Genomic DNA, 21854 nt, shown 5'->3' on the forward strand with positions numbered 1-21854 from the left:
GGTGGTGAGATGCATCTACCTGGAAATACAGAGGATGGCTGATTGGGATGGTTCAAGTCTTATCTCTTGAGTGCTGTAGCATTTGTCTCCTGCCTCCCTGTCTACTGTCCATGCAGAAACGAAGAACTTATTTCTCCTAAAACAAGAACAATACAACAAAAATCAGCGCCTGATGACACACACAGAGTGATTCTATAAAAACAGGACTCTTAGACAAGTTATGGTTTTTTATTTTTTCTCACAAACAAAGTTTGTTTACAAAAAAGAACATCAAAAATAAAATTGTACCTATCTATTGCATGTCATGCTGGCAGTTTGAACTACATGCAAAAACAACAATAATAAGAACATTAATAATAATCATTACTGTACAAAAATGAAGGGGAAGATATGAGGCCAAACATTTCAGAACCAAAAGAAAAACACTTGAATCGGAAAAAAAATATTCCTATAAAAAGGGTGTTTTTTTTTCTCCAGATGGAGTCATGTGTTTGTACATGGGACTTAAACCAGGGCACAAGACTCCAAAACCACCCGGGTAGAGGGGGTTATGTGAAACTGCATAGAGGCAGAGAGGAGCCTCCCCGCTCTAAAGACAGAGGGGTGAACAAAGTATTTGAATAAAGAAACAAGATGGAAGAGTAAAGATGACTGCAGCGTGGGTGCTTGAAACGCAAGCACACACACCATCACATACACAGTTTACCTATACAGTTTGAAGCCCTTACAACATAAAGTCATGCTTCATCGTCAATGTGGAAAATAACAACATAGAAACTACATGAAATTATCAATGAACCTATAGCTTCTTCTTGAGATCCCTTAGATTGAGTTGCTGTAGAAAGTGATATCTGAGGTATATGGCTTCATTTCATATATCAATTACGTGACAAAGAAAGAGGAAGGTATGATTCAGGTTTTCACCGGGAGGAAAGTGGGAGGTGAAGAATCCCACAGCTTCCTTCAGTCACAAATATGCCAGGACCAGATCATGTAGACAGAGACAGACACTTTCTCCAATTCACTTCCAAATGGAGTGAAGAAAGGAAGGCGTCAAGAGTAAAGCCCACACTTGTTTATGTTTAAAAACCCTTGTGGTTTAGACAAAGACGAGAGGAAGAGTTACTGGATGGAGAGACGTTGGATGTGGCAGTAGATGCATGTTTTCTCTAAAGATGTGGGTTACAGATGTACAACAACATAAAATGGTTACTGAGCACGGATGCAACTTAGCATGTGATTGTGAAAGAGTCGATCGGTGTCCCTTTGGTTTTCCAGTGTACTAAATTTATTACAAAAAACATGAGTGTTATTCATTTCAGGTCCCTTGTCTAGATGAGCAGTGCTTAAAATCAAGGTTATCGAGCGTCTTTTGTCGAGGTTGGCGGCATCTGTCGGGCGTCACATGGGCTGGTGTGCATGTTGTGTGTGTGAAGTAAGGGGTTTGCTGGTTGGGCTCAGTCAGTGCTGACCTGCGTGACCTGTGCGTCAGCTGTCTGGTTGGTGGACTGAATGAACATTGGTTGGGTCAGCTCCTGTCCCGCTGGCATCGTCACCTGCTGAATCTGATACAACTGCTGTGAAACGGAGACAGACAGAGAGGGTGAGTGTGTAGTTGGATTTCAACAGGAGGACACGGTGACAAGGTTTTACATAGTATTGTTAAAATGTGCGATTCAGGCAGCCTCTCAGAAAAAAAACCACCTCTTATCTGATTATCTGATTGTTACTATGTGTTATATAATTACATTTCTTACTTTCTAACTTAACAATAGCTGTCTTTACCTGTATCTTAGCCACGGAAATAAAGGTTTTAAATCTAAATCAGGTGTTTCTGGTTAAACAACAGTTGGATTGAGTGATTCTAAAAAATGCTGCAAACAAGGATGATGCGTCTAGTGCCACCTGGCAACAAATCCAACATACTTAAGTTGCTGAAATGTCACTGTCATTTCTACAGCTTGGACACATTGATATATTTGCTGCAGTTGTTACCTGTCCGTCAGTAAACTGGTTGAATTGCTGCTGTCCTTGCTGTACCTCTGTTTGTGTGATCTATACACAAGCAAGGGAGAAGAAACAAAAAACAGTTAAACAATGTAAATGTTTGGACATCATCATATTTGTTCTCTAATCGTTAATCTGCATCGCTGTCATGATTACCTGCTGGGTATTGGCAAGAGTCTGAATCTGTCCTTGGACCACTTGTGCTCCGGAGACGGACTGAGCGAGACGGATGTACTGTAGTTGGCCTGTGTTTAGTTGCACCTACAGTCGACCAACACAAGGGGGAGACAGAGTTTGGTTAAGAGCAAAGGTCATTTGAACAAAGAGGTCACAGCCATTTTCCTGCTCTAGACAACAGCAGCAAGAATAATTCACCTTCCTCTGGTGAATTGTTAACTTTCTAAATCGTACGTTTCATGGCTCCCGTCAAACGGTGAAGGATGATAATTCACCGAAGGCACCAGGTTTGAAAAGTCCCACATTGTCGGGTTTAAACCGCTGCTCCTCGTTCTTTCAACATCATTAACCCCTACCCCCTTGTTCCCCATCACTTCTCTGTTCCAGCGTGGCGCCATCTCTTACCGGGATTTGCTGAATCTCTCCCGTATTGGTGATGATCTGCTGCATGACCTGCATGGTCTGGCCCTGGGCCTGAGCGGTCTGAGCCTGACCCTGAGCAGCCTGGACGATCTGTACCTGCTGGCCCTCACCCACCTGCATGGCCACCGGTGCACTCTGACACAGAGAAGCAAGACAGAAAGAGGGAAAAAGAGACAGAAGTAACACATTAGTCACTGAACAACCGGTATGAGCATGTAGTTTAAGATTGACATTGACACAGAGATCCAGGAAATCAGTAACACCCCTGGAATGTGATTTTAACCAGAAGCATGAAGCTCGTATGTCCTTAAATATTAAAAGGTCTGTTAGGAGATCATCAGGCAGGAACAAAAGACAGAGACTTAGAGACATAAGGTGACAATGCAGGTATCACGACCTCTCTTTCTCTTCTGCCTGTCACACTATCCAAGGTAGGTCACCTGATCTCACACTGCGGCCGCCCGTACAGACCTGAGTCATCTGAGCAGGGCCGAGCTCATAGGCGGCGGCGGCAGCAGCAGTAGGCACCTACAGTCAGGGGCTGATGCAACATTGAGCGTTGGCCTCTGCATGTGTGGTTAGTGACAATAAATGCATGCGTGCACGTGTGTTTACCGTGATGGGTGTGCCCTGTGATTGCACCTGCACTTGCTGTAACTGCTGCATGGTGGCACCTTGCAGCATCTGATGGCCGATAGAACAGAATGAGAAAATGAGAGAGAGAGACACACGGTGAGAAAAGCAGCGACAGCAACAACTCAACACGCGAAATGTAAGCGTGTGTGGAGTGTGTGCACAGATAGCTTCAATGCTAACACGGCAAACAGTGACATATAAGCAGGAAATGAACTTAGGAGCATGGTTATGATGTATGCAAATAAAACAGGAGGAATGAAAAAGAAGCTGAGGTAAAATAGCAAAACACAAAAAATAATAATAGTTGAGGTTTTAAAAATACATGAACTTCACAAGTAACGCCAAAGGTTTCATCAGTGCTCATGACAGAGTTGGTGAAGTAACTACGAGTAAACACTGAATGGTCTGCACAAGGACACGAGGATAAATAAAAGATATGAAATGAAAACTCTCTTTTGTTCAAATTACTTCTTTCTTCTTTAATAGGACTTCCTGTCAAAAACTCGCTCCACACACCACTGAACCAAACATAACGTGTGTTTGGAAGCGACAACTGAACTCTTATTAAATCAGGAAACACTTTTGGAGAGGAAAGGAGAGGGATAGCGGGGATGCAAATTGTCAGATAAATAGTCAAATAGTCCATTTTAAACCTTCCACTGATTATCTAAAGGCCCACCTTTTAAAGTGCTAGCTTGTAAATAAGTTACAATGAGGTCTACGTAAGGTGAGTGTCACTGTGCGACCTCTCTGCTCTCAGCGGGGACTGCAGCAGTCGCAGCACTGGTGAATCAGGCCAGGTCTAAATGACTATGACAGCTCAGCTAAAGGCAGTCTGCTGAAGCAGCACGAAACAGCACAGCAGCACAGCAGCACAGCTACATGACATGCAGAGACCAAGCTGCAGAGAGAAAGCGCTTCAGAGCAAAAAGTAGTGGGAATGAGATCATTAGAGAGAGAGAGAGAGACAATGGAACAGCGTCCCTAATTATGCAGGTTTGTCATCTTACTGTTTAGTGAAACACTGTGATCCTGAGGGGGAATGCAATCTAGCTAATAGTCTCTGTGAGTGTGAGGAGAAGAGTCCATGTGTTGTGTTTGTGCGTGTTGGAGACTCATTTTTATTAAGAAACACGTATTGATTTTCACTTTTTGTTTCTTACAGCTCATTTCTCTGTAGTTGAAACATGGCGTGTGTGAGTGAGGATGAGAAACAGCAAAAAGAGAAAAAGTCCAGCGATAATATACATTTTTAAGTTGGTGACAGATTTTCCTTGTTTTTTCCACTGTGTACTTCAAATATTAAGGCAAAACATACACTGGGCAATTTCAAAAACTCAAAAGTTTTAAAGGCTGCAATACAGGGAGTGATAGGACGAATTTCAAATCAACCAGTTGCAGTAAGTATATAAACATAATTCGCATGAGTAAATAGAGGAAGAGGAAATATTCTCTGTGGTGAGACACTCAGATCAAATGTTTACTCTCCAGGGTTTCAGTGGGAGGGTGTGCATATGTGTTGTTATGTGTGCAGGGTGTGTTCTGAGGTTCAGCTATTCCTGCTGGTGGGAGAGTGGTCAGTTCCTAAATGTGAGCTAATACTAATGTCAATAAAGCTGGGCACCACGGGCCGAATAACAAGCCTTTTTGCAGCGGGATTCCCAGGACTGGGTGGAGTTGAGAATGTGCTATTTAACACCACTGGGGAGAAGCAATCCTCCAACACACACACACAATCACACTCTTTTCTTGCAGTTCAGAGCGGGATTCATCTTTAGTTTAACTTTTGCTTCTGCTACTGAGTTTATGACAAAAGCTGTATAGAGCTCCTCAAACAAGGTGTTGGTAGTACCTGTCCTTGTTGTGGCTGTGCAATGATGATCTGGCCGGGCTGGATGGTGGTGGCTGTTTGTGCACCGGGTTGCTGGGCCTGCTGTGTTCCCTGCACCTGTACGGCTCCAGGCTGCTGGGCCAGGGTGAAGTAGTACTGCACCGGCTCTGCTGGAGCTACTGACTGACGCATCTCCTCCTGAAAATGAGAAACATACACACACACACAAACACACACAGAAACACACACACGCACACCGAAGAAGGCCTATCAGTCCATTACATCTCCATAAATTATTTTTGCTGGTGTAACAGAAGAGAAGTGCAGGTCTGATAAATAACTGATGGGATGCGGCTGGGGAGAAGTAATGTAATCTGGACGTAAGCTCCATTACAGACATCATACTGGTCAATACCACACGATGCAACGCCTGGAGGCAGGTACGCTACCTTTGTATTCTGATCAGTCAGGAGCAATTCATAGAAAATAAATTGTCTCAAATATTTGTAACTCAAACAAGTAAGTGAAGTAACTAATAATGCGGTGGCAGTTATTGATCTGTGTTTAGAAATGACCTCTGTCCGTGCTCTCCCTGGGTCAGCCACATAAATGCGGTGTCAGAGTCTGATGGGTTTCGGTTTACTCGGCACAGTTCAGCAGGTTAAACGTTTGTTGGCGTGGGGGGCTCAAACCCAGGTCGAACAATTCTTACTAACGTAATTATCTGTGAACACTGACCTGCGCTCTGCTGCTTCATAACTGACTAATGAGCGTGGCTTCATCTTGATGAGGTTTCTCCGTCACCAGAAGCGTAAACACCCCTCTCCCAGCTCCATGACAACACAGCTGAGAGTGTAGGATGTTTACATGCCTGGAGACAGTCTACTTGACAACAAATTTAAATATCTCACTCCTCCATCTGGTATACAAAATCTTTTTGTTGAGGACATAATTCCTGTTGGGAGCAAAACAATACGCTGTCCTCCTTCACTGCCCTTGTGAAATTAGCTCCTGTGAGGCGACATGTTTAAAACACACGATGCCACCACTAAGTGTGATCTACTGACTCAAACAACTAGCGCCACGTCTGAGGCTACTGTTGGCTGTCAGAGGCAATAAGATGCTGCAAACATCCGACTGAAAGCCCTCACTGACCAAACCCCAGCTTCCAGTCAAGGATGTTTACAGCCCCTCCAATATTGCCAACAATGAAAAGCACCCGAGATGAGGATCCGAATCACCAGCCCTGCTGAACCTCAACCCTGACGTTAATTTTTATTTTTCGAAGGACTCGTATAAACCTTGGATGCTCTGTCACTGTGAGAGAAGACCATCCTGGACGTGTACGCTTCCCTACCTGTCGTTTTGGGGGCTTCAGGTCGTCCCGGGGCACAATGTCAATCAGGAAGTCGAACTGATCAAACTTCGTTATCGCCATGGCAATGTCGTTCCTCTGTAAAAAACAAAAAACAAAACAAGAAACAAGGAAGGTGATTAGGTCAGAGTCGATGTATGCAGCAACCTATATATAAACATGCCTCAAGGCCTAAGGTCAACCCGCTCTAAGAATAGCCACACGAGAGGCGACTTTGGAATTGAAATGAAGTTCCCAGTAGCATTGTAGCAGGTATTTGCTTTGATGACTGACCTTAAAGGAGGACAGAGCGTTAAGAATTGTTACAATTAGTCTACAGAGATTTCATTATTGATAATTTTCATCATCAATTAAGAATTTGAGTGACTTTTCAAGCAAGAAGAAAGAATTCATATATTTTGGCATTAGACTGCTGGTCAGGCACAGCAAGTCATTTCGACATGTCACCTTCACACTTTTGTTTTATATACAAAACAATTAATCAGGGAAATTATTGGCAGATGAGGTGATAATGAAAATAAAGATCAGCTGCAGCCTGAGATCAGTTTAATCAAAGTTCGAATAAGGGCAAATGGATTCATGAGACCAACCAACCTAGCGTCATAATCATGAACTGTGGAGTGTGTGACATGGGTGGAAATGAATAAGAATGACGTTTTCCTGCCCTCGTGCGCAAACGCTCTGCCTCTATAACGCCTTCCTATATCCACAGCAGTGCGCTGTCTCTGTGGAATTTTCCACAGGATATTGGCTGTCAGGACCCCCCATTGTGGCCTTCCCTGCACTAGAGGCTATTTATAGCAGCTTGATTAATATCTGGTAACACCAGGTCACATCTACACTTGTTCTATTGATGAGCGTTGCTATGGTGACCCCAACTGGCGTGCCCTCTCCACAATAGGACTCGGGCTCAGTGTATCTGCGAACATGTGGAAACGGAGGGGAACTGTTTTTCCCTTACTGAGAAAAGAAGATCACACATTCATGAGGTGAAGAGTCACAAGAACCTTGTGTGCCGTCTGTGGTACGAAATGTAATTAACATGTAAACCTGCATAGTAAATGAAGTTTCTATTTTAAGCATACAGTCGAGCAACAGAGCGTTTCATGCTAAAACAACAACAAAAAGGACTCGGGGACAGAGATAAGCCAAGACAACAGGAAACCAAACACATTTCCAAAGTAGGTCTTCAATTTTAGATTCTTTTGTTTATTCCTGTCTCTTTTTTTTTTATACCTGCATTGGCGCGCGCACACACACACACACACACACACACACATCCATGGGCTGCTAATCTCTCAGAGGTATGTGAATGGATAAAGTGGACTTAAGAGCTTTCATGTTCTGCTCCACAGTTTTCCCCTCTTGACATCCAGGTGAGACAAACTAGCCTGATTTTTTCCTGCTGCTCCCGTCGGCCCCTCGAAAGCTCTCCACTTTCTCTCCCTTTCGCCTCATTCCAGGGTCCATCTTATTCAAGTTTGGGACAGCGGAGCACGCAAAATGGCACCGGAGGGAAAACTGGGTCACCAGCGCCCGCCTGGCTTTGCTTTCAAAGTCAATGGAGGGAGAAAGAACTAAACAGAGGGATAGTCCTCATGGGGATGCTGGTATGGGGCCTCCGCTTGTATGTGCTCACAGACAGGAATACGTCAGTGAATAGAAAGTTAACAAACCCAAATGACGGCTAAATGCAGAGGTGTGGGAGAAGTTAAAAGGTAAATGGATATGTACAGATGGAAGAAAGAGGCAGGCGGACAAAATTAAGAGTAATTAATGTAATGTAATTATTACAGTTAATGGATGTGATCCCAACAAATGAGCGTGAAATAGTGTATGAAAACAGAGGAGAGATTCAAGGAGGATGTTAAGATGTAAAAGGAGGATGACAACTCGTGTGTGTGTCAGACCTGTAGTGTGCGTCTCTTGTTGTCTTCAGTGTGGATCCAGGCTCTGAGTGTGAGCTCTGTGATGAAGATCTGAGCCGCCTTGGCAAACAGGACCGGAGCCTCTGCACTGATCATCTGTATAGAGGAGATGGAATTACACTTGGTTAAATACACCCACAGACTATTAAACTTCAATCACATGAATCGGTCAGGACCTCAGTCACAAAAGGCTGCGCCACATTCACAGGTGCTGCTAAATGATTTGTTTAAAATGCTAATGCCCCAGCTCTAAACACAAGTGCTATTACATCTCAACAAACACTTTAACTTCTATGTCCTTACAGCGGCGAGTTACACTACTACGTCTTCATATCGATTGGCGCTGAACTCTCTCAGACTAAGTCATGTGATAATTGTTGTGAAGCGTAAATAAACTGTAATAATTCCACGCTGCTCACATGTGCCTGCTGCACACATGCAGTGAAAACGACAGTGTCAGGGCTGACAGAAGACAGATATGCTTGTGATCTCCTGATCTCTTTACCAGTATAAGCTGCCGCTTAACTAAGGGGATAGTGCTCTTGACACGACACATCCGAGCCACACATGCACGCGCACAGGGGCACGCATACACACGCGCACATGTTCCAAGGCTTTCTCTTTGGAGACTACGAACAGCGCTGGTTGATAATCTGGTGTAATGGAGGGGGGTAATTATTCCTCCATGTGCTGCAACTGCCTTGTTGAATGCCACTGACAAATGTTCGGAGATGGGGAGGTTCCTCTGAATAGATTTTTGTGCACACATGCCCCCAAACACCAGCCATACCCTGAGAATATCTGCATATATATCAGCATTGGTATCAATGAGTGCTTTGAGTGAGTGCTATGAGTTATAAAAGGCCCAATTCAATTCTGCTTGGTAGTTTATTCTACTACATATTCAACATAAACAACAACTTGAAAAAAATGTGGAGTGTTTATAAAAAAAAAAGTCAACAAGCAGTGAAAATCTAAAGCCAACCCTCTAATCTTCTAATGGCCGCACAATCAGTTTAGTAATTTCACTTAATGATGGTCGATTATTCCCATATGCATGCAGTTAATACGTTTTGATGTAAACCCATTTGATATAAATAATGGACCTCTTATCAACAGGCGCTGCTAAATGTGCAACAGCTGATAATATTTTTCCATTATAAAATAATCTTTGGTGTTGAGTCCAGCGGGCGCTGCGCGTTCTGAGGAACAAGGCCACAGTGAGAAACGTTATTCATAAGGTTTTAAATAATTGACACACAAACTATATATGTGTACGAAAACTGTAAGTAAAATCAGATGTTATAAATCACTGTAAAAATATACTGTCGACCTTTATTAACCTCTTACCCCAATCTTACCTTTGAGTGAACTTCTCTCTCCTGTCATTTCAAAGGCTTTGCATGAGTGTCATGTGACTTTATTTACTTGCTCATGTCTGTAGTGGATTTAACCTCTGGATGATGTGGCAGTTTGTATTGTTACAGGCAATCTCCCACATAACAGATCTTCTACTCACATTCCACATCACCGTCATTTATCAAACTGTTTTCTTACTTTGACATCTTCATCCAGCTTCATAATTTTCTTGATTCGGGCCAGAGGCAACTCCTGCACACGAAAATCCTTCTGAAAGAAACACATGGGTTGTTAGAGAGATCAAAGACAGAGTTGAGCACAAAATAACTTGTATTATTAGTATCTACATTTGTGTGTGTTTGAAAACACATAAAACCATTGAATTTCTTTGTATAAGTCACTAGCATGTGTTGGTTTGGTCTATTTCAGTGGCAATAACGTACCACAGTCAGGTTCCTGATCTCCTCCATGACACGGGGCCAGAAAGACTGCAGGGTTTGCTGGGCATCGCTGCCCCCGGCTCCAAACGCATCTGCGGACATCTTCTACTCTGCTGCAACAGGGAGGAGAGAGGAAGAAATAAAGTGTAAAACATTAGAAAAAGTACAAAACAAAAGGCGTGAGGTGAAAACACTAGAGACAGGTCCTTCACCAAGAACAAATGACAACAGGATACAGAATACAGTGTCGGTTCAGGCCAGACCAGCGCTGCCCTGTGCTCTTCCCATGTGTCACAACCACATATCCTATCACAGCCTATAATTATAATACAGTGAAATCTAAAATAGAGCCCCGATGGGCTTCTATTCTTGTCCTTGTGGGACGTTGACATGCCCAAGAACCCACCACCAGACGAGCTGCACACTCCCTGATTATGAATGGCTCTATCACCTTTGGCCCATAGCTGGAGCTCCTCTGCAAATTCAAGCATGCAAGTCAGTCGCTGCTGCTGGTGACCCTGTGCACTGAGGACACGTGTGTTTGTGTGTGTGTGTGTGTGTGATAGAGAAACATTCTCCTGACAACAACTGAGTCGGTAGCTGCACATTACGAAAACACAAACACGATTCCACGAACGCGCGCTTTTTAAACCTACTCAAAAGTTGAAGTAAAGCGACTGCTACACATACCGTACATGCATACAGACATGAAAGCCACTGCTTCTACAAGGGGTCTGACGGTTTGAAAGAGGATCCGGCAGGTTACTATGGCATGCCAGGAATCTGCTGGGGGAATATTGGCCTGCCTGTCTGAGCACGCAGAGCTTGGAGTGTCTGGATCGCACTCTTTCCCTCTCTCGCTTTTCCCCCTACCTCGATAGATTCGGCAGAAGGGAGAAGAAAGAGAGACATTGGTGGGGGGACAGAACAAGAGATGAGTGTGTGGAGCTACTCGAGGGAGACGGAGTGTGTTTGTGTGTGTGTGTGTGTGTGTGTGTGTGTGTGTGTGTGTGTGTGTGTGTGTGAGAGTGTTGCTGAGGGAGGGGTAGTGCCTTGTCCAGTTCAGCATTAATCCAGCACTAAGACAAAGTGCCAAAGGCTTTAGCAGGGGGAGGTAAGAGACAGACAGGGCCACAGTCGGACTGCTGTGCAAACTAGCTATGTGGGTCAAACAAGACAGAAAGAGGGAGACACGGAGAGAACAAGAGAGACATGACAGTACAAAGAAAAAGAGTGTTGGAAGAAGAGGGGGGGTCTCCTCTTTATCTTCTCTTTCTTTTCTCACTCCGAGTCATGAATGGCTGCAGCTCAGGTCCAGCTGACGGACCAATACAATACAAAAAGACGGGGCTTTCAAACACTCCATCCAGTGTGTCCGCCTCCAGGTCCTGTTACAGTGCTGTTGTATGGCGTTGCTTTGACTCTGGGTCCAGGTCAGCGCCTTTTATTCATACCAGTTAAGTGCAGCTGTGAATATTTTACACTGATAAATCACTAATTCAGAGTGCAAAAAACCCCTTTACCTGATTGATTTTTGACAGGGAAAGATCGCTTTCTCCGGCCTTTTGAGGAAGTTCCTGAATAATACAGAAGAAGCAACTGCTGCGTCCTGTTCTGTCATTCAGTTTTCGACAGAGAGTGTAACCTAAATCGATGAGACAGAATGGCAGCAGGGGGGCGAGGGGGGGTTTATATAAATCAATCAGGGCGCTTGTAGCTATGACATGCCAGGCTAGTGATTGACCTTGACAATGTCTCCCCTTCTCTGTCTGATGCTCCAGTGTCCAGTTGCATTTCAAGGTTGATTGAAATCCTGCAGTCACTGGAACATTCCCAGCATTCCATGCGGCAGGAATGGCTGATGGGAAGTGTAGTTTCCCCCCCCCCCCATCCCCCCGATGGTTGAACTGACCTCTGCCGGCCGCTGTGTACTTTACGGCACTGTGACCATGTAAATAGAGTGAAAAACACACGGGCGCTGCTGATGAGAACCTTTTGTTTTTCTAGCTGGATGGCATTTTACCCACTGGTAGCTATCAGCTCTCGATCTTGTGATCATTTCTTAAACAACGCAACCTTGTCTATCTGCGTGTGCGCTGCCAGCTTGTGTGTGGCTCTCTCCCGACTGGTAGCCCCGATAAGGAAACCATAATTAGGAATTTCACTTAACAGCATTATAGACAACCATCAGGCTAATTACCATGGTAACAACGCTAAGGCCCCCGAGGAAGGATAGAAGTTAAAAAATAAGCAAATGATTCAATTGATAAAAAAGATAAGTATAAAAGCACACAGTACCACCCAAACTCGTCCTTCTGCTCTCATACACAACTTCTCTTAAACTCCTGCCTTTACTTTTAAAACACTTACAGAAAGAGAAAGAGAAAGAGAGACGTTATTAAATCACACACACACACCCCAACCCCCTCTCTCTGACCCCGTGACCTTCAATCTAAATACACAGCCACGCACTAACCACAGCGGCAGGAGGGGAGGGAAGTGGGGGGAGTCAATAATATGCAAGAAGAAATGAGAGAGCAAGTGTGATGAGAGGCAGGCTGAAGTGCGAGTGGGGGAAAGAGAAAGAGAACATATGTGAGAGCGGAGGGCAATTGGGCGAAATATCAACATGCTCTTGAGTGCTGCTGCTGCTGCTGCTGCTCCAAGCCACAGAGCCCAACCTACAGTACACCAATATTACCATATTTCCCAAGGCTTTGCATCAATGGAAAGTTTGCGTGGGAGAACGCTGATGTCTGACACACAAATACAGAACATTATGTCTTCTGCTGACTTTATGCAACACCTTCGACGGTCTGGGTCTAGTCAAATAAACTGAGTGGGGCTCTCCACTGCACAAAGAAAATCAATTTTGAAATTCCCCTGAAAGCTAGTAAATGTCAGCATTATAAAACTTATAATGGTCTGGAGGTTGATGCATATAACTATAGAAAGCCAATGTCAGGATGGCTTATTTCATCTGCACTGATGAGTCCTATCTGCCTCTGGATTTTACAGGTCGACAACCTATAGTAAGTTTTTACGGAAGCTTCAGTTAAAATCTATACTAAACAATTTGTCAAAGCTTGTTGGTTAGTTTCACTTCTTTCTACCTGTTGTCAGTGTTACCTCCAGATGCGATTATTTTTATTGATAATGCCGTGGATCGCTCTGTTCAATGAGCCTGACAAGTTCATGTACACTGTGTTTCTCTAAGCTGCTACTGTATGCTTTATTAGGGTACACCGTGTTGTTCTGCACTGTGCATCTCTGCTCTCCTCTTCCCTGCGGTCCTGTTGTCCTTCATCAGGTCACCGAGACCGAGAGATGCTGGTGTTGGGTTTCCTAGGAGCTCTGCTCTGTGTACGTGTATCTTTGAGGACAAATGTGATGTCTGCACTTTGTCGACATTGTCCAACACAGCAACTTGCTCTTCCTCCTTCAGCGGCTTTACATCTCTCTTCCTGTCTCTTCTCCAGTACTTCCCATCTCTCTCTGTCACTTGCGGGTGTGCGTTTCTCTCTTCCTGTCTTACTTACTTTCACCTGATCTCCCTCTCCTCCAACTTCTCCGGTAAAGTCAATGTTGCTCCTCTTGCAGCAGCTGAATCAGCGCTAATGTTCTCACAACCCCAGTCCTGAGTCTCCCCTCTCTCCCGTCCTCATCCCTCCCTCCCTCCCTCCCACCTCTAGCTCGCTGGCACGTCACATCAAGTGGCCACTCGCAGCAGCAGCATCGACAACTCGCTCCAATTCTGACATCACACCACTTTACATGAGCCTTCAATTCCTGTCCAAATAAACCTGATCGGACCTTGGATGGGCAGGCAGAAAGGCTAAAGACCGGAAAAAACAACCAGATAGCATCTCTGAGCCATGCGCCTATTTATTTGCTCCGAAAAAATGTGTAGAAGAGGAGAGAGAGAGCAAAGACTGTATTGTAAAAGAGAGTATAGTGAAGCAAATTAACTGACTGGTGTTTGGTTAGGGGGGAAGTGTTTTACAGTTAATTGTTCCTTAATCACCTAACAATTAACGTAAAGTTAAGTGAGCTTCATTTTGCTGAGTGTAGTTGAGTAGTAATGAGGCAGGGCAGTTCAGGAGAACCTGAAGTCCTATTTGGACAGAAAAAGTCAACTTTTCCCTGAGGTGTTTCAGCACCACACTGTTGCAGTGGTGAGGAAGAACTCATCTCATCCCAGATCTTCGCCCGGAGCAGAGCTGACACTTCACATCGAAGCAGATGTGCATTAAGAAGCCCTGACTTACACACAAGGAAAGTGGAATATACTGTACAAAAGCAGCGCATCATTTTGTCCTAAGCACAATTTCAATTGGTAAGAATTTCAAAACCTCAATCGAGAGAATTGCTCATTGTATTGTGTGTAAAACTCGTCAACGTAGCCATTTGGTTGATTTGATTAGTTTTTATAATCCGAAGCAGTAAAATCACACAGAAACTGAAACAGTAATCACTACTTGAATATTCAACGCTCGTTTATAATATAGTTCAGCCTTTTTGTTTGTTTGTTTTACAGCTCCCTGTTAAACACCAGTGGATGTTTATAAATGTGGACAAGTGAAATTTGACATAAATTGTGCTGAGTAAATGTTGAGGCAAGGGCATGAAAGAGGGGAGGGAAAAACCACCACTATGACCTTAAAGTGTCCTTAAAGTTAAAACATCAGTGTGTTCAAAGAGCACATATGTACCAAGATGGACTCAGTTTCAATATAAATGATGAAATCAAACTAAAAATACTACTTAAATGACACAGAACCAACTACGGGACGAGAGTTGCTACACTGACATGTATTTAGCAAGAGGTTGGTTTTCCACATGCTGTAGTGTGAAACTGTCAATGATGCAGAATGGACAGTTCTGCAGGAAGGTCACAAAAGGTCGATGTCTGCGAGGTTTCAGCTGGCCTCCGAAGCAGGAAAGGAATGCAGCTGTGTTTACACAACGTATGTTACCGTAAACAAGGATATATCAATGAACCACTGAATGTTTAACGTTAAACGTTCACGGCGACAGTTTTATTCTGATGTACAGTATCCAGACAATAAATACAGCCTAGATACCACATGTCATAGTGACAAATACTCTGATGGCTATAAACCAGGGGGGGGGTATATTTACAAATAAAGCGCTCACCTTGATGAACCCAATCACAAATGCCATACAGACTGGCATGGTTACAACATGCAGGGTAAATGATCTACTCAATCAAAACAAAGAAACAAGAAGTTCCCAGCCAGGAATTACAGATTAACTACTGGGAAACGCACAACATTTTCAAAGATGTTGGTGCAAATGTCTTGCGATTTAAAAAAACCCCCAAAAAAACAAGCAAACAGGATAAAAATGACGGACGCGTCGTGCACACTGTGACCCGCGGTGCAACATCTCAACGGCACGGCTGGACCGATCCAGCCAACCGAACGGCCCTGCAAACTTTGCCCTTGGTTCTGCTTCGAGCCAACTCCAGGAAGTGCTAGTCACTGATCTCCCAAGGTCATTCAACAGAGGAGAGAGAGAAACCAGAGAGGGAGGAGGGAGAGAAAGAGAGAGAGAGAGAGAGATGAAAGAGAGAAGGGGAGGGACAGGGGGGAGGATAGAAAAAGGACACGTTTTTCAACTTTCACTGCAGCACTTAAGTGACCCCAGTGGTTCGGGCTGTGTACTTTCTAAGAAGCTTAATAAAAACATCACATACTTTACATATTAGCTACATTCTCTGTCCCCCTTTGAGTTTCACTTCTCATCTCCCACTACATGTTTCCGTCTTGTTGCTGACGGAGAGACTGCAGGGAGCCAATCTCACATTCCTGTGACCTTCATCCAATGCTAGGCCCCGTCCCTGGCGTCAAAGTAGGCAGGGCTAAAGCTACCTGCATATTACATGCAGGAACACAGCTGACTCCCCCTGGCTGCCCACACGCACTGTCTTTACTGACAGAGCGCACATGTAAAAACACGAGAAAGAGGGGAGGGGGGAGGGGGGGGGGGGCAAGGGCAAAAGAGTGAATGCACAGCGGTGATAAGGTGAAAGGCCTAGCTATGTCTAAGTGGTTTGCGTGTGTCGTTTACTTTTTCCTCCTCCGGTATCCCTGTGGTACAACGTAGGGCACAAATGATATTCAAATCTCATGCAGACAGCAGCCAGCCCTGGGATTTGGCAGCAAGGGCTTCAACTTAAGAGTTATTTTTAGTCTCTCGCACTCTCTCTCTCTCTCTCTCTCTCTCTCTCACTCTCTCTCTCTCTCTCTCTATTTCCCCAACGGGACTGTTTTGTCAAAGGCACCAATGGAAACTTTCAATTAAGGAGCGAGGGAAAGGAGAGGAAGGGAGGCAGAGGCAAGTGAGAGAAGAGGCACCCTCCAAAGATCCCATCAGAAGAGATCAGATCAAACTCTTAGCCTCCCCGGCCCCTGGAGCTGACAGGCTGACAGTCTGTCCCATCTGGGCGTCTGGCACTGTCGGGGAGGGGGCCCGAGGGGTCCCGAGGTCACTGCAACCAGCTGCACCTCCACCCCTGGAGACCCCCTCACACCAACAGTGACAACAACATGGAGAGATATCCCCCCACATATATGACAAAATCTCCTTTCTACGTGGGGGCCGTCGCTGCTGCTCGGCTCTGCGTCACTGTCTGGCGCTGACATGTAAACAAGGACAGTGCGTTGAGGAGAGCAGGGTCCGGGCCGGTACCCCCCCCCGGCCCCCCCCACCACCACCACCACCCGAGGTCCAGCGGCCACAGGCCTCCAGGACACCAGCAGCGCCGAGACGGTGAAGGAAGCACATCTGAGCACAGAGTCAGAGTCTGGCAGCTGTGCACTTCCATGCGGCCGATGACGAGATGCAGAGTACGTTTTTTTTTAAAGTGTGTGTGTGTGTGTGTGTGTGTAGTAGTCCAAAGTCAAAAAACACAACAAGTGACGAGCACTGACAAAACAAAAAAGACTTAACCTATATTGTTTTGTTTTTTTCTCTAAAAAGCATCAATACTGTACTGAGGGGATAACTGAAGGACATGGATGAGAAACACAAACACACACACACTCACAAAATGCACAACTCCGGTCTCCCAAGGAGAGTACTACAGGACAGAAGAGGGAGGGGGGGGGGTGAGGACGACTGTAAAGGACAGACACAGTCTCATCACTGCAGAGCGTGATGGAGAGAGAAGACATCGGAAAGTGAACAGAGGTTCTCGATTTACTCCGAAAATCTAACTCTCGACCAAGTTGACAAGTCTCTCCTCTCTCTCTCTCTCTCTCTGTGCGTGTTTCCAGCGGTCGGACGGACGGACGGACGGACGGACTTACCCCTGTGCCCTTCATGGTGAGCTGGTCTGCCTGCCTGCCTGCCCCGGTGGAGCAGAGCAGAAACAGAGATAGCCCCGTTTCAAGTCTCCTTGAGAGCAGCAGCAGCAGCGGCGGCGGCGGCAGGAAGAAGAATAAGAAGAGGCACAGAGGTTGACAGAAAAACTCTCTCCAGCTCCTTCATTTCCTCCAGTTCCCTGATCGTATCACCAGACAAAAGGCACTCTGGCTCCACTGGACGGCTTTAAAAAAAAAAAAAAAAAAGGCTCTCAGCCCGGACACACAGAAGAGCGAGCCCCCCCTTCTTCTACCCCTCCCCCTTCCCCTTCCCTTCTCTCTCCCACTCTCCCTTTACACATTGCCCTGTCTCCTTCAGCAGCCCCCCCAGCGTCCTCCTCTTGCCTAAACATACAGCCCCGTCTCTCTCTCTCTCTCTCTCCTGACCAAGTCCCCTCAACTCGCTGACCTTTCTGTGTTTCTCTTGTCTTTTTCTACTCTCTCCAACAACCCAGCAGCTCCTCTCGCGCTCCCTTTAAAACCGGTGACCTGTGCCGTTTGTCTTTGAGCTGACCCCTGGCCCGGCGCAGAGAGACGAGAGGCGAAGTGTTGGAGGAGGGTTGGGGAGGGGGAAACAGAGAGCCAGCACAGCAGCAGCAGCAGCGCAGCAGCAGCAGGCAAACAGTACAGCGGCACTCCCGACTCAGTCACAGACAAAAATCTTTTAGCCTCCTTCCCCTTTAACATTCAAGAGTAATCAATCTAGCATGCTACATGATACTCAGACCCCGCCTCATACCCGGCTCCCACCCCGGTCTAAGCCTCGCAGCCAGTAAGAAGACAGGGTCCTCCTCTGCCATTGGACGCAGCACACTCCTCCCCTTTCCTCCGCCCAACCCCCTTTTACCGACAGCCAACTTCCTGCTCTAAGTTACCTTGAGCTGCAGGATAGGGGTCAGGGAAAAGAAAAGAGGAAGAGAGAGTAAAGAGGAGAATAGGTGGAAAAAGAGCAAAGAAAGTTGTGGAAAGCTCCTCGGGGGAGTGTGTGAGGGTGTCGCTCGCGGTGGCTTGCCTCGGCATGATGTTGTCCTCAAGCGTTTCCCCCCTCTCTCTGCCTCTCCTGCTGCCGGACGGATGAGAAAGGCTCCACTGGCTGCTCTCTGACAACTGCTCTCTGCTTATTTACAATGTCAAACTAAATGTCTCTCTAAGCCCCGCCTCCTCTGCGCCGCTACAGGCTGAGCGCGCGGTGATGCAGGCGGCCGCGCGGGCCCTCATTGGCTGAAAGAAGTGCCAGGATGGATGCCGCATGTTGCATCCACATGATTTAAAGTACAAAAGCATACTAGGCAGACTCCTGTCTCATACGTGTGCACAGGCGTACATGCACATCCACACACACACTCACATCCATGTTTTGTCCTTGCTTTCTCATTCATCCTTGCTCACAGCCACAGGTACACGCTGCAACATCTAGCCTCCAACCAGCCTACTTCTTATAATGAGATTCATTGTGCTCTTCTTAATATTATGCCAACTGGAGAACAAAATTATCAACATGCATGACCACTCTTTATTCGTTTAGAATATGAATTAGTTGAATTAGGCTTTTATATTCAACATATTCTCATGACTCACCGAAACAGTCACTTACTACAACCACAACATGAATCCAGTGAAAACCTAATTATGGTGTCAATCACATTTACACAAAAAATAAAATAATTACTGCAAAACCATTGCAGAGCTTTGCACAAAATGAAGAAGAAATCAGCTGACTGGTGAGCAGCAGCCACAGAAGTGGGGGGTGGAGGGGAGGAGTGCATTTGATTCTCGTCCTATTTGTGGATAAACAAGACTTAAGAGATATGGGTGAAAGTCTGTAAACAAAGACATTGTTGTCTTGACTCCGAAAACTACGCTCACAGCAACTTCCACAATTAAAACGTCATCAGAAAACCACGTCAGCAATGTCATACAATGTCCTTCTTGTTAACTCACCGGTTTAATGTGCATACTTTCAACACAGTAACCTTTGCTACGAACTCAGAGGCAGGACGCTGCTGCTCATGTGCAACACCCATGGTGTTTAATGCACCACTGACTGCATCACTAATTCCACACCGAGACGCGTAAGGCTTAGACAGAGTCGTATGGAGAGGGGACAGAAAGTGAAGGTGTGATGGTGATGATGACATTTCAGCTAAAGTAGCTTTTAACTGTTAACTTGTGCTCCCACGGTGGTGTGACCTAGAGCTTTATGCTGCATATTACTGCAAATCCTGACAGTAGTGAGGAACACAACAAGCTTAAGAGAGAGAGAGAAAGAGAGCAAACCTGCCCCATCAATGAAAAACCCAGAGGGGGAGGGGAACCGGAAGGATGGAGAAGGACAGAGAGGAGAGTTGTTACAGGATGGGAGGGGTAGAACAAGTGGAGAGAGGACGAGAGAACAAGATAGAGACTCAGGAGAAACAAAGCTAAATGTTCTCTTTTCTATTTTAGTGAGGAGCATGGGGACTAGGGCAGGTACTACAGCGATCCAGTTAATGATTAGAGTGGAGCCGCACAAAGATTAATCTCTCCAGCATGGCTGCCATGCCAGAGCAGTTTTTCTGCAAGTGCATTCGAGCTACCCAAAATGCCACAGTAATGACACCTGGCAAGGTCACTGTACAAATGAGACCTTCCCATGACCCATGCTGCCCGTACCAGGGACATGTTTGCTCTCACTGATGCTGTTTAGAGATAAACATCCACCTGCCAGACTTTTAGGTTTCATATACACACAGTAACCTCCGGGTAGCAAGGCCAAACCGCGCATTCACCCACAAAGATGCAAAAATACATGCACACCTGCTCATTTAAATGGTTAGCTGAGTGACTTGCACATAAAAATGCTCAGGGAATAAGTCCCATGATGTGTGAATGGGTCTCATCCAGACACTGTTACTATTATGTCACTGTTATTTTAAACATGCATGCACCGTGAACAATGAAAGACAGGACAACTATTACAGATTTACAAAGTAAATTAAGATGTAAAGCTGTAAACTGTACACAGCTATACACAACTGTAAACTATTTCATTTGCTAATGAGGAGGGGGAGATGCTACAGTACATTTGAAACTCATTCATTGCATTTTGTATGCCAAGTAAAATTCCAGCTAAAGCTTATGGAGGACTGTTTTGTCCTGTTCTGCACATTAGATGAATTTAATCATGAATGTTACACAGTATCTACTTTGAGTTTAAATCAAAAACACTTATGTGCTCCCACCATCCCGAAAAACAAAACAGGGGCACACTTTAAATTTACATATAATTAGTATTGGGCATTTTTACTGGAAATGGGGCAACTTTGCTCTTGAACGCACCAGCCTTTAATGCCGTGTCGCACGTAAACTAGGTCGCTACATTATACATCATAAGCCAGTTAGGATGACAAAATGGCTAGCCGGAGAAGCCGACGCAGACAGATAGCAGATGGAAGTCCGTTTTAAACATCATACCACGGTCGCTGAAATTAACGACTATGTCTAAATGCACCGCAGCGCTGTAACATATCGGCAGCTTAATTCGTATGACAGCAGCCTTAAACACACACTCAGCACTAGTAGCTACTAGCGTTATGGTGGTGGTCACTGTTGAAAGGGAGCTCCACGTTAGTGAAGTTAACGTTAGCTTGAAGGAGATGCACAGTGCTGACGGTTGTTCAGCACAGGTGACCATCCGCAGTTTGTGTGTAATTTTAATCGCCACTGGACAACGAGTCTTGCCATCAAATGAAAGTTTGCAGAGCTTTCCAAAGCTAGGAAGAAGCAGTCTAACCAATAAAGACAACGTTTGGATCTGTCCTTCAGACCAATCAAACCTCGGACTAGATTCCACCAATCAAGGTTTTTAGGGCTAAGTTCGTTCTGCAACTGACGCCATTCGGGGCCCCGGTACAAATGGCCAGTCCGTCTGAAATTCGCTCAGACGGGAGCCAACATGGCGGACAAAGAGCATCAGTTTCCTGACCGCCCGTGATCCCTTCAGCGGGCCACCAATAAGCGCCTCAGAGAGCGGGGAGGGAAATGGCGCCTATGTTCATCTTCCAAAACAATCGTCTATTGGTCAAGAACAGCGAATGAAAAAAAGTGAACTAATTGCCCCTACTTCCACACAACACGCACCCCTTTCTTGTAAACGCTCCACACACAAAGCAAATTTAAATTTCTTACTCACTTTGTTTTACGGGTTCGAAGTGAAGTCCTGCTCAGCGTATTATTTATTTTATTTAGCTAGCAAGGGGAAACAAGATGGCTGCTATTCGAACCGGAAACAGTTGGACGCACGAACGTCAT

The 21854-nt window shown here is 45.3% G+C and overlaps 1 protein-coding gene across 17 annotated transcripts; it reads right to left on the reverse strand.

The window, feature by feature from the left end:
- Positions 1–207: 207 nt before the first annotated feature.
- Positions 208–21806, reverse strand: nfyc (nuclear transcription factor Y, gamma). 17 transcript variants are annotated; one of them, XM_085791700.1, is made up of 11 exons: positions 21736–21806; positions 10180–10286; positions 9935–10003; positions 8360–8473; positions 6432–6527; positions 5096–5272; positions 3223–3291; positions 2590–2742; positions 2164–2268; positions 1996–2055; positions 208–1577 (listed from the first exon to the last, which is right to left on the reverse strand). In XM_085791700.1, exons 2-11 carry the CDS (start codon positions 10276–10278, stop codon positions 1458–1460), a joined length of 1062 nt encoding a protein of 353 aa, XP_085647826.1. In that variant the 5' UTR covers positions 10279–10286; positions 21736–21806; the 3' UTR covers positions 208–1457. The 17 variants fall into 17 exon arrangements, with proteins under 17 accessions (XP_085647826.1, XP_085647821.1, XP_085647823.1 ...); XM_085791695.1 differs by having other exon boundaries at positions 9935–10006; XM_085791697.1 differs by having other exon boundaries at positions 10180–10289.
- Positions 21807–21854: the final 48 nt, after the last annotated feature.

This window comes from Trachurus japonicus, chromosome 11, assembly GCF_045865225.1.
Source record: "Trachurus japonicus isolate A0001 chromosome 11, Traja_1.0".
In the NCBI taxonomy this organism is placed as follows: domain Eukaryota; kingdom Metazoa; phylum Chordata; class Actinopteri; order Carangiformes; family Carangidae; genus Trachurus; species Trachurus japonicus.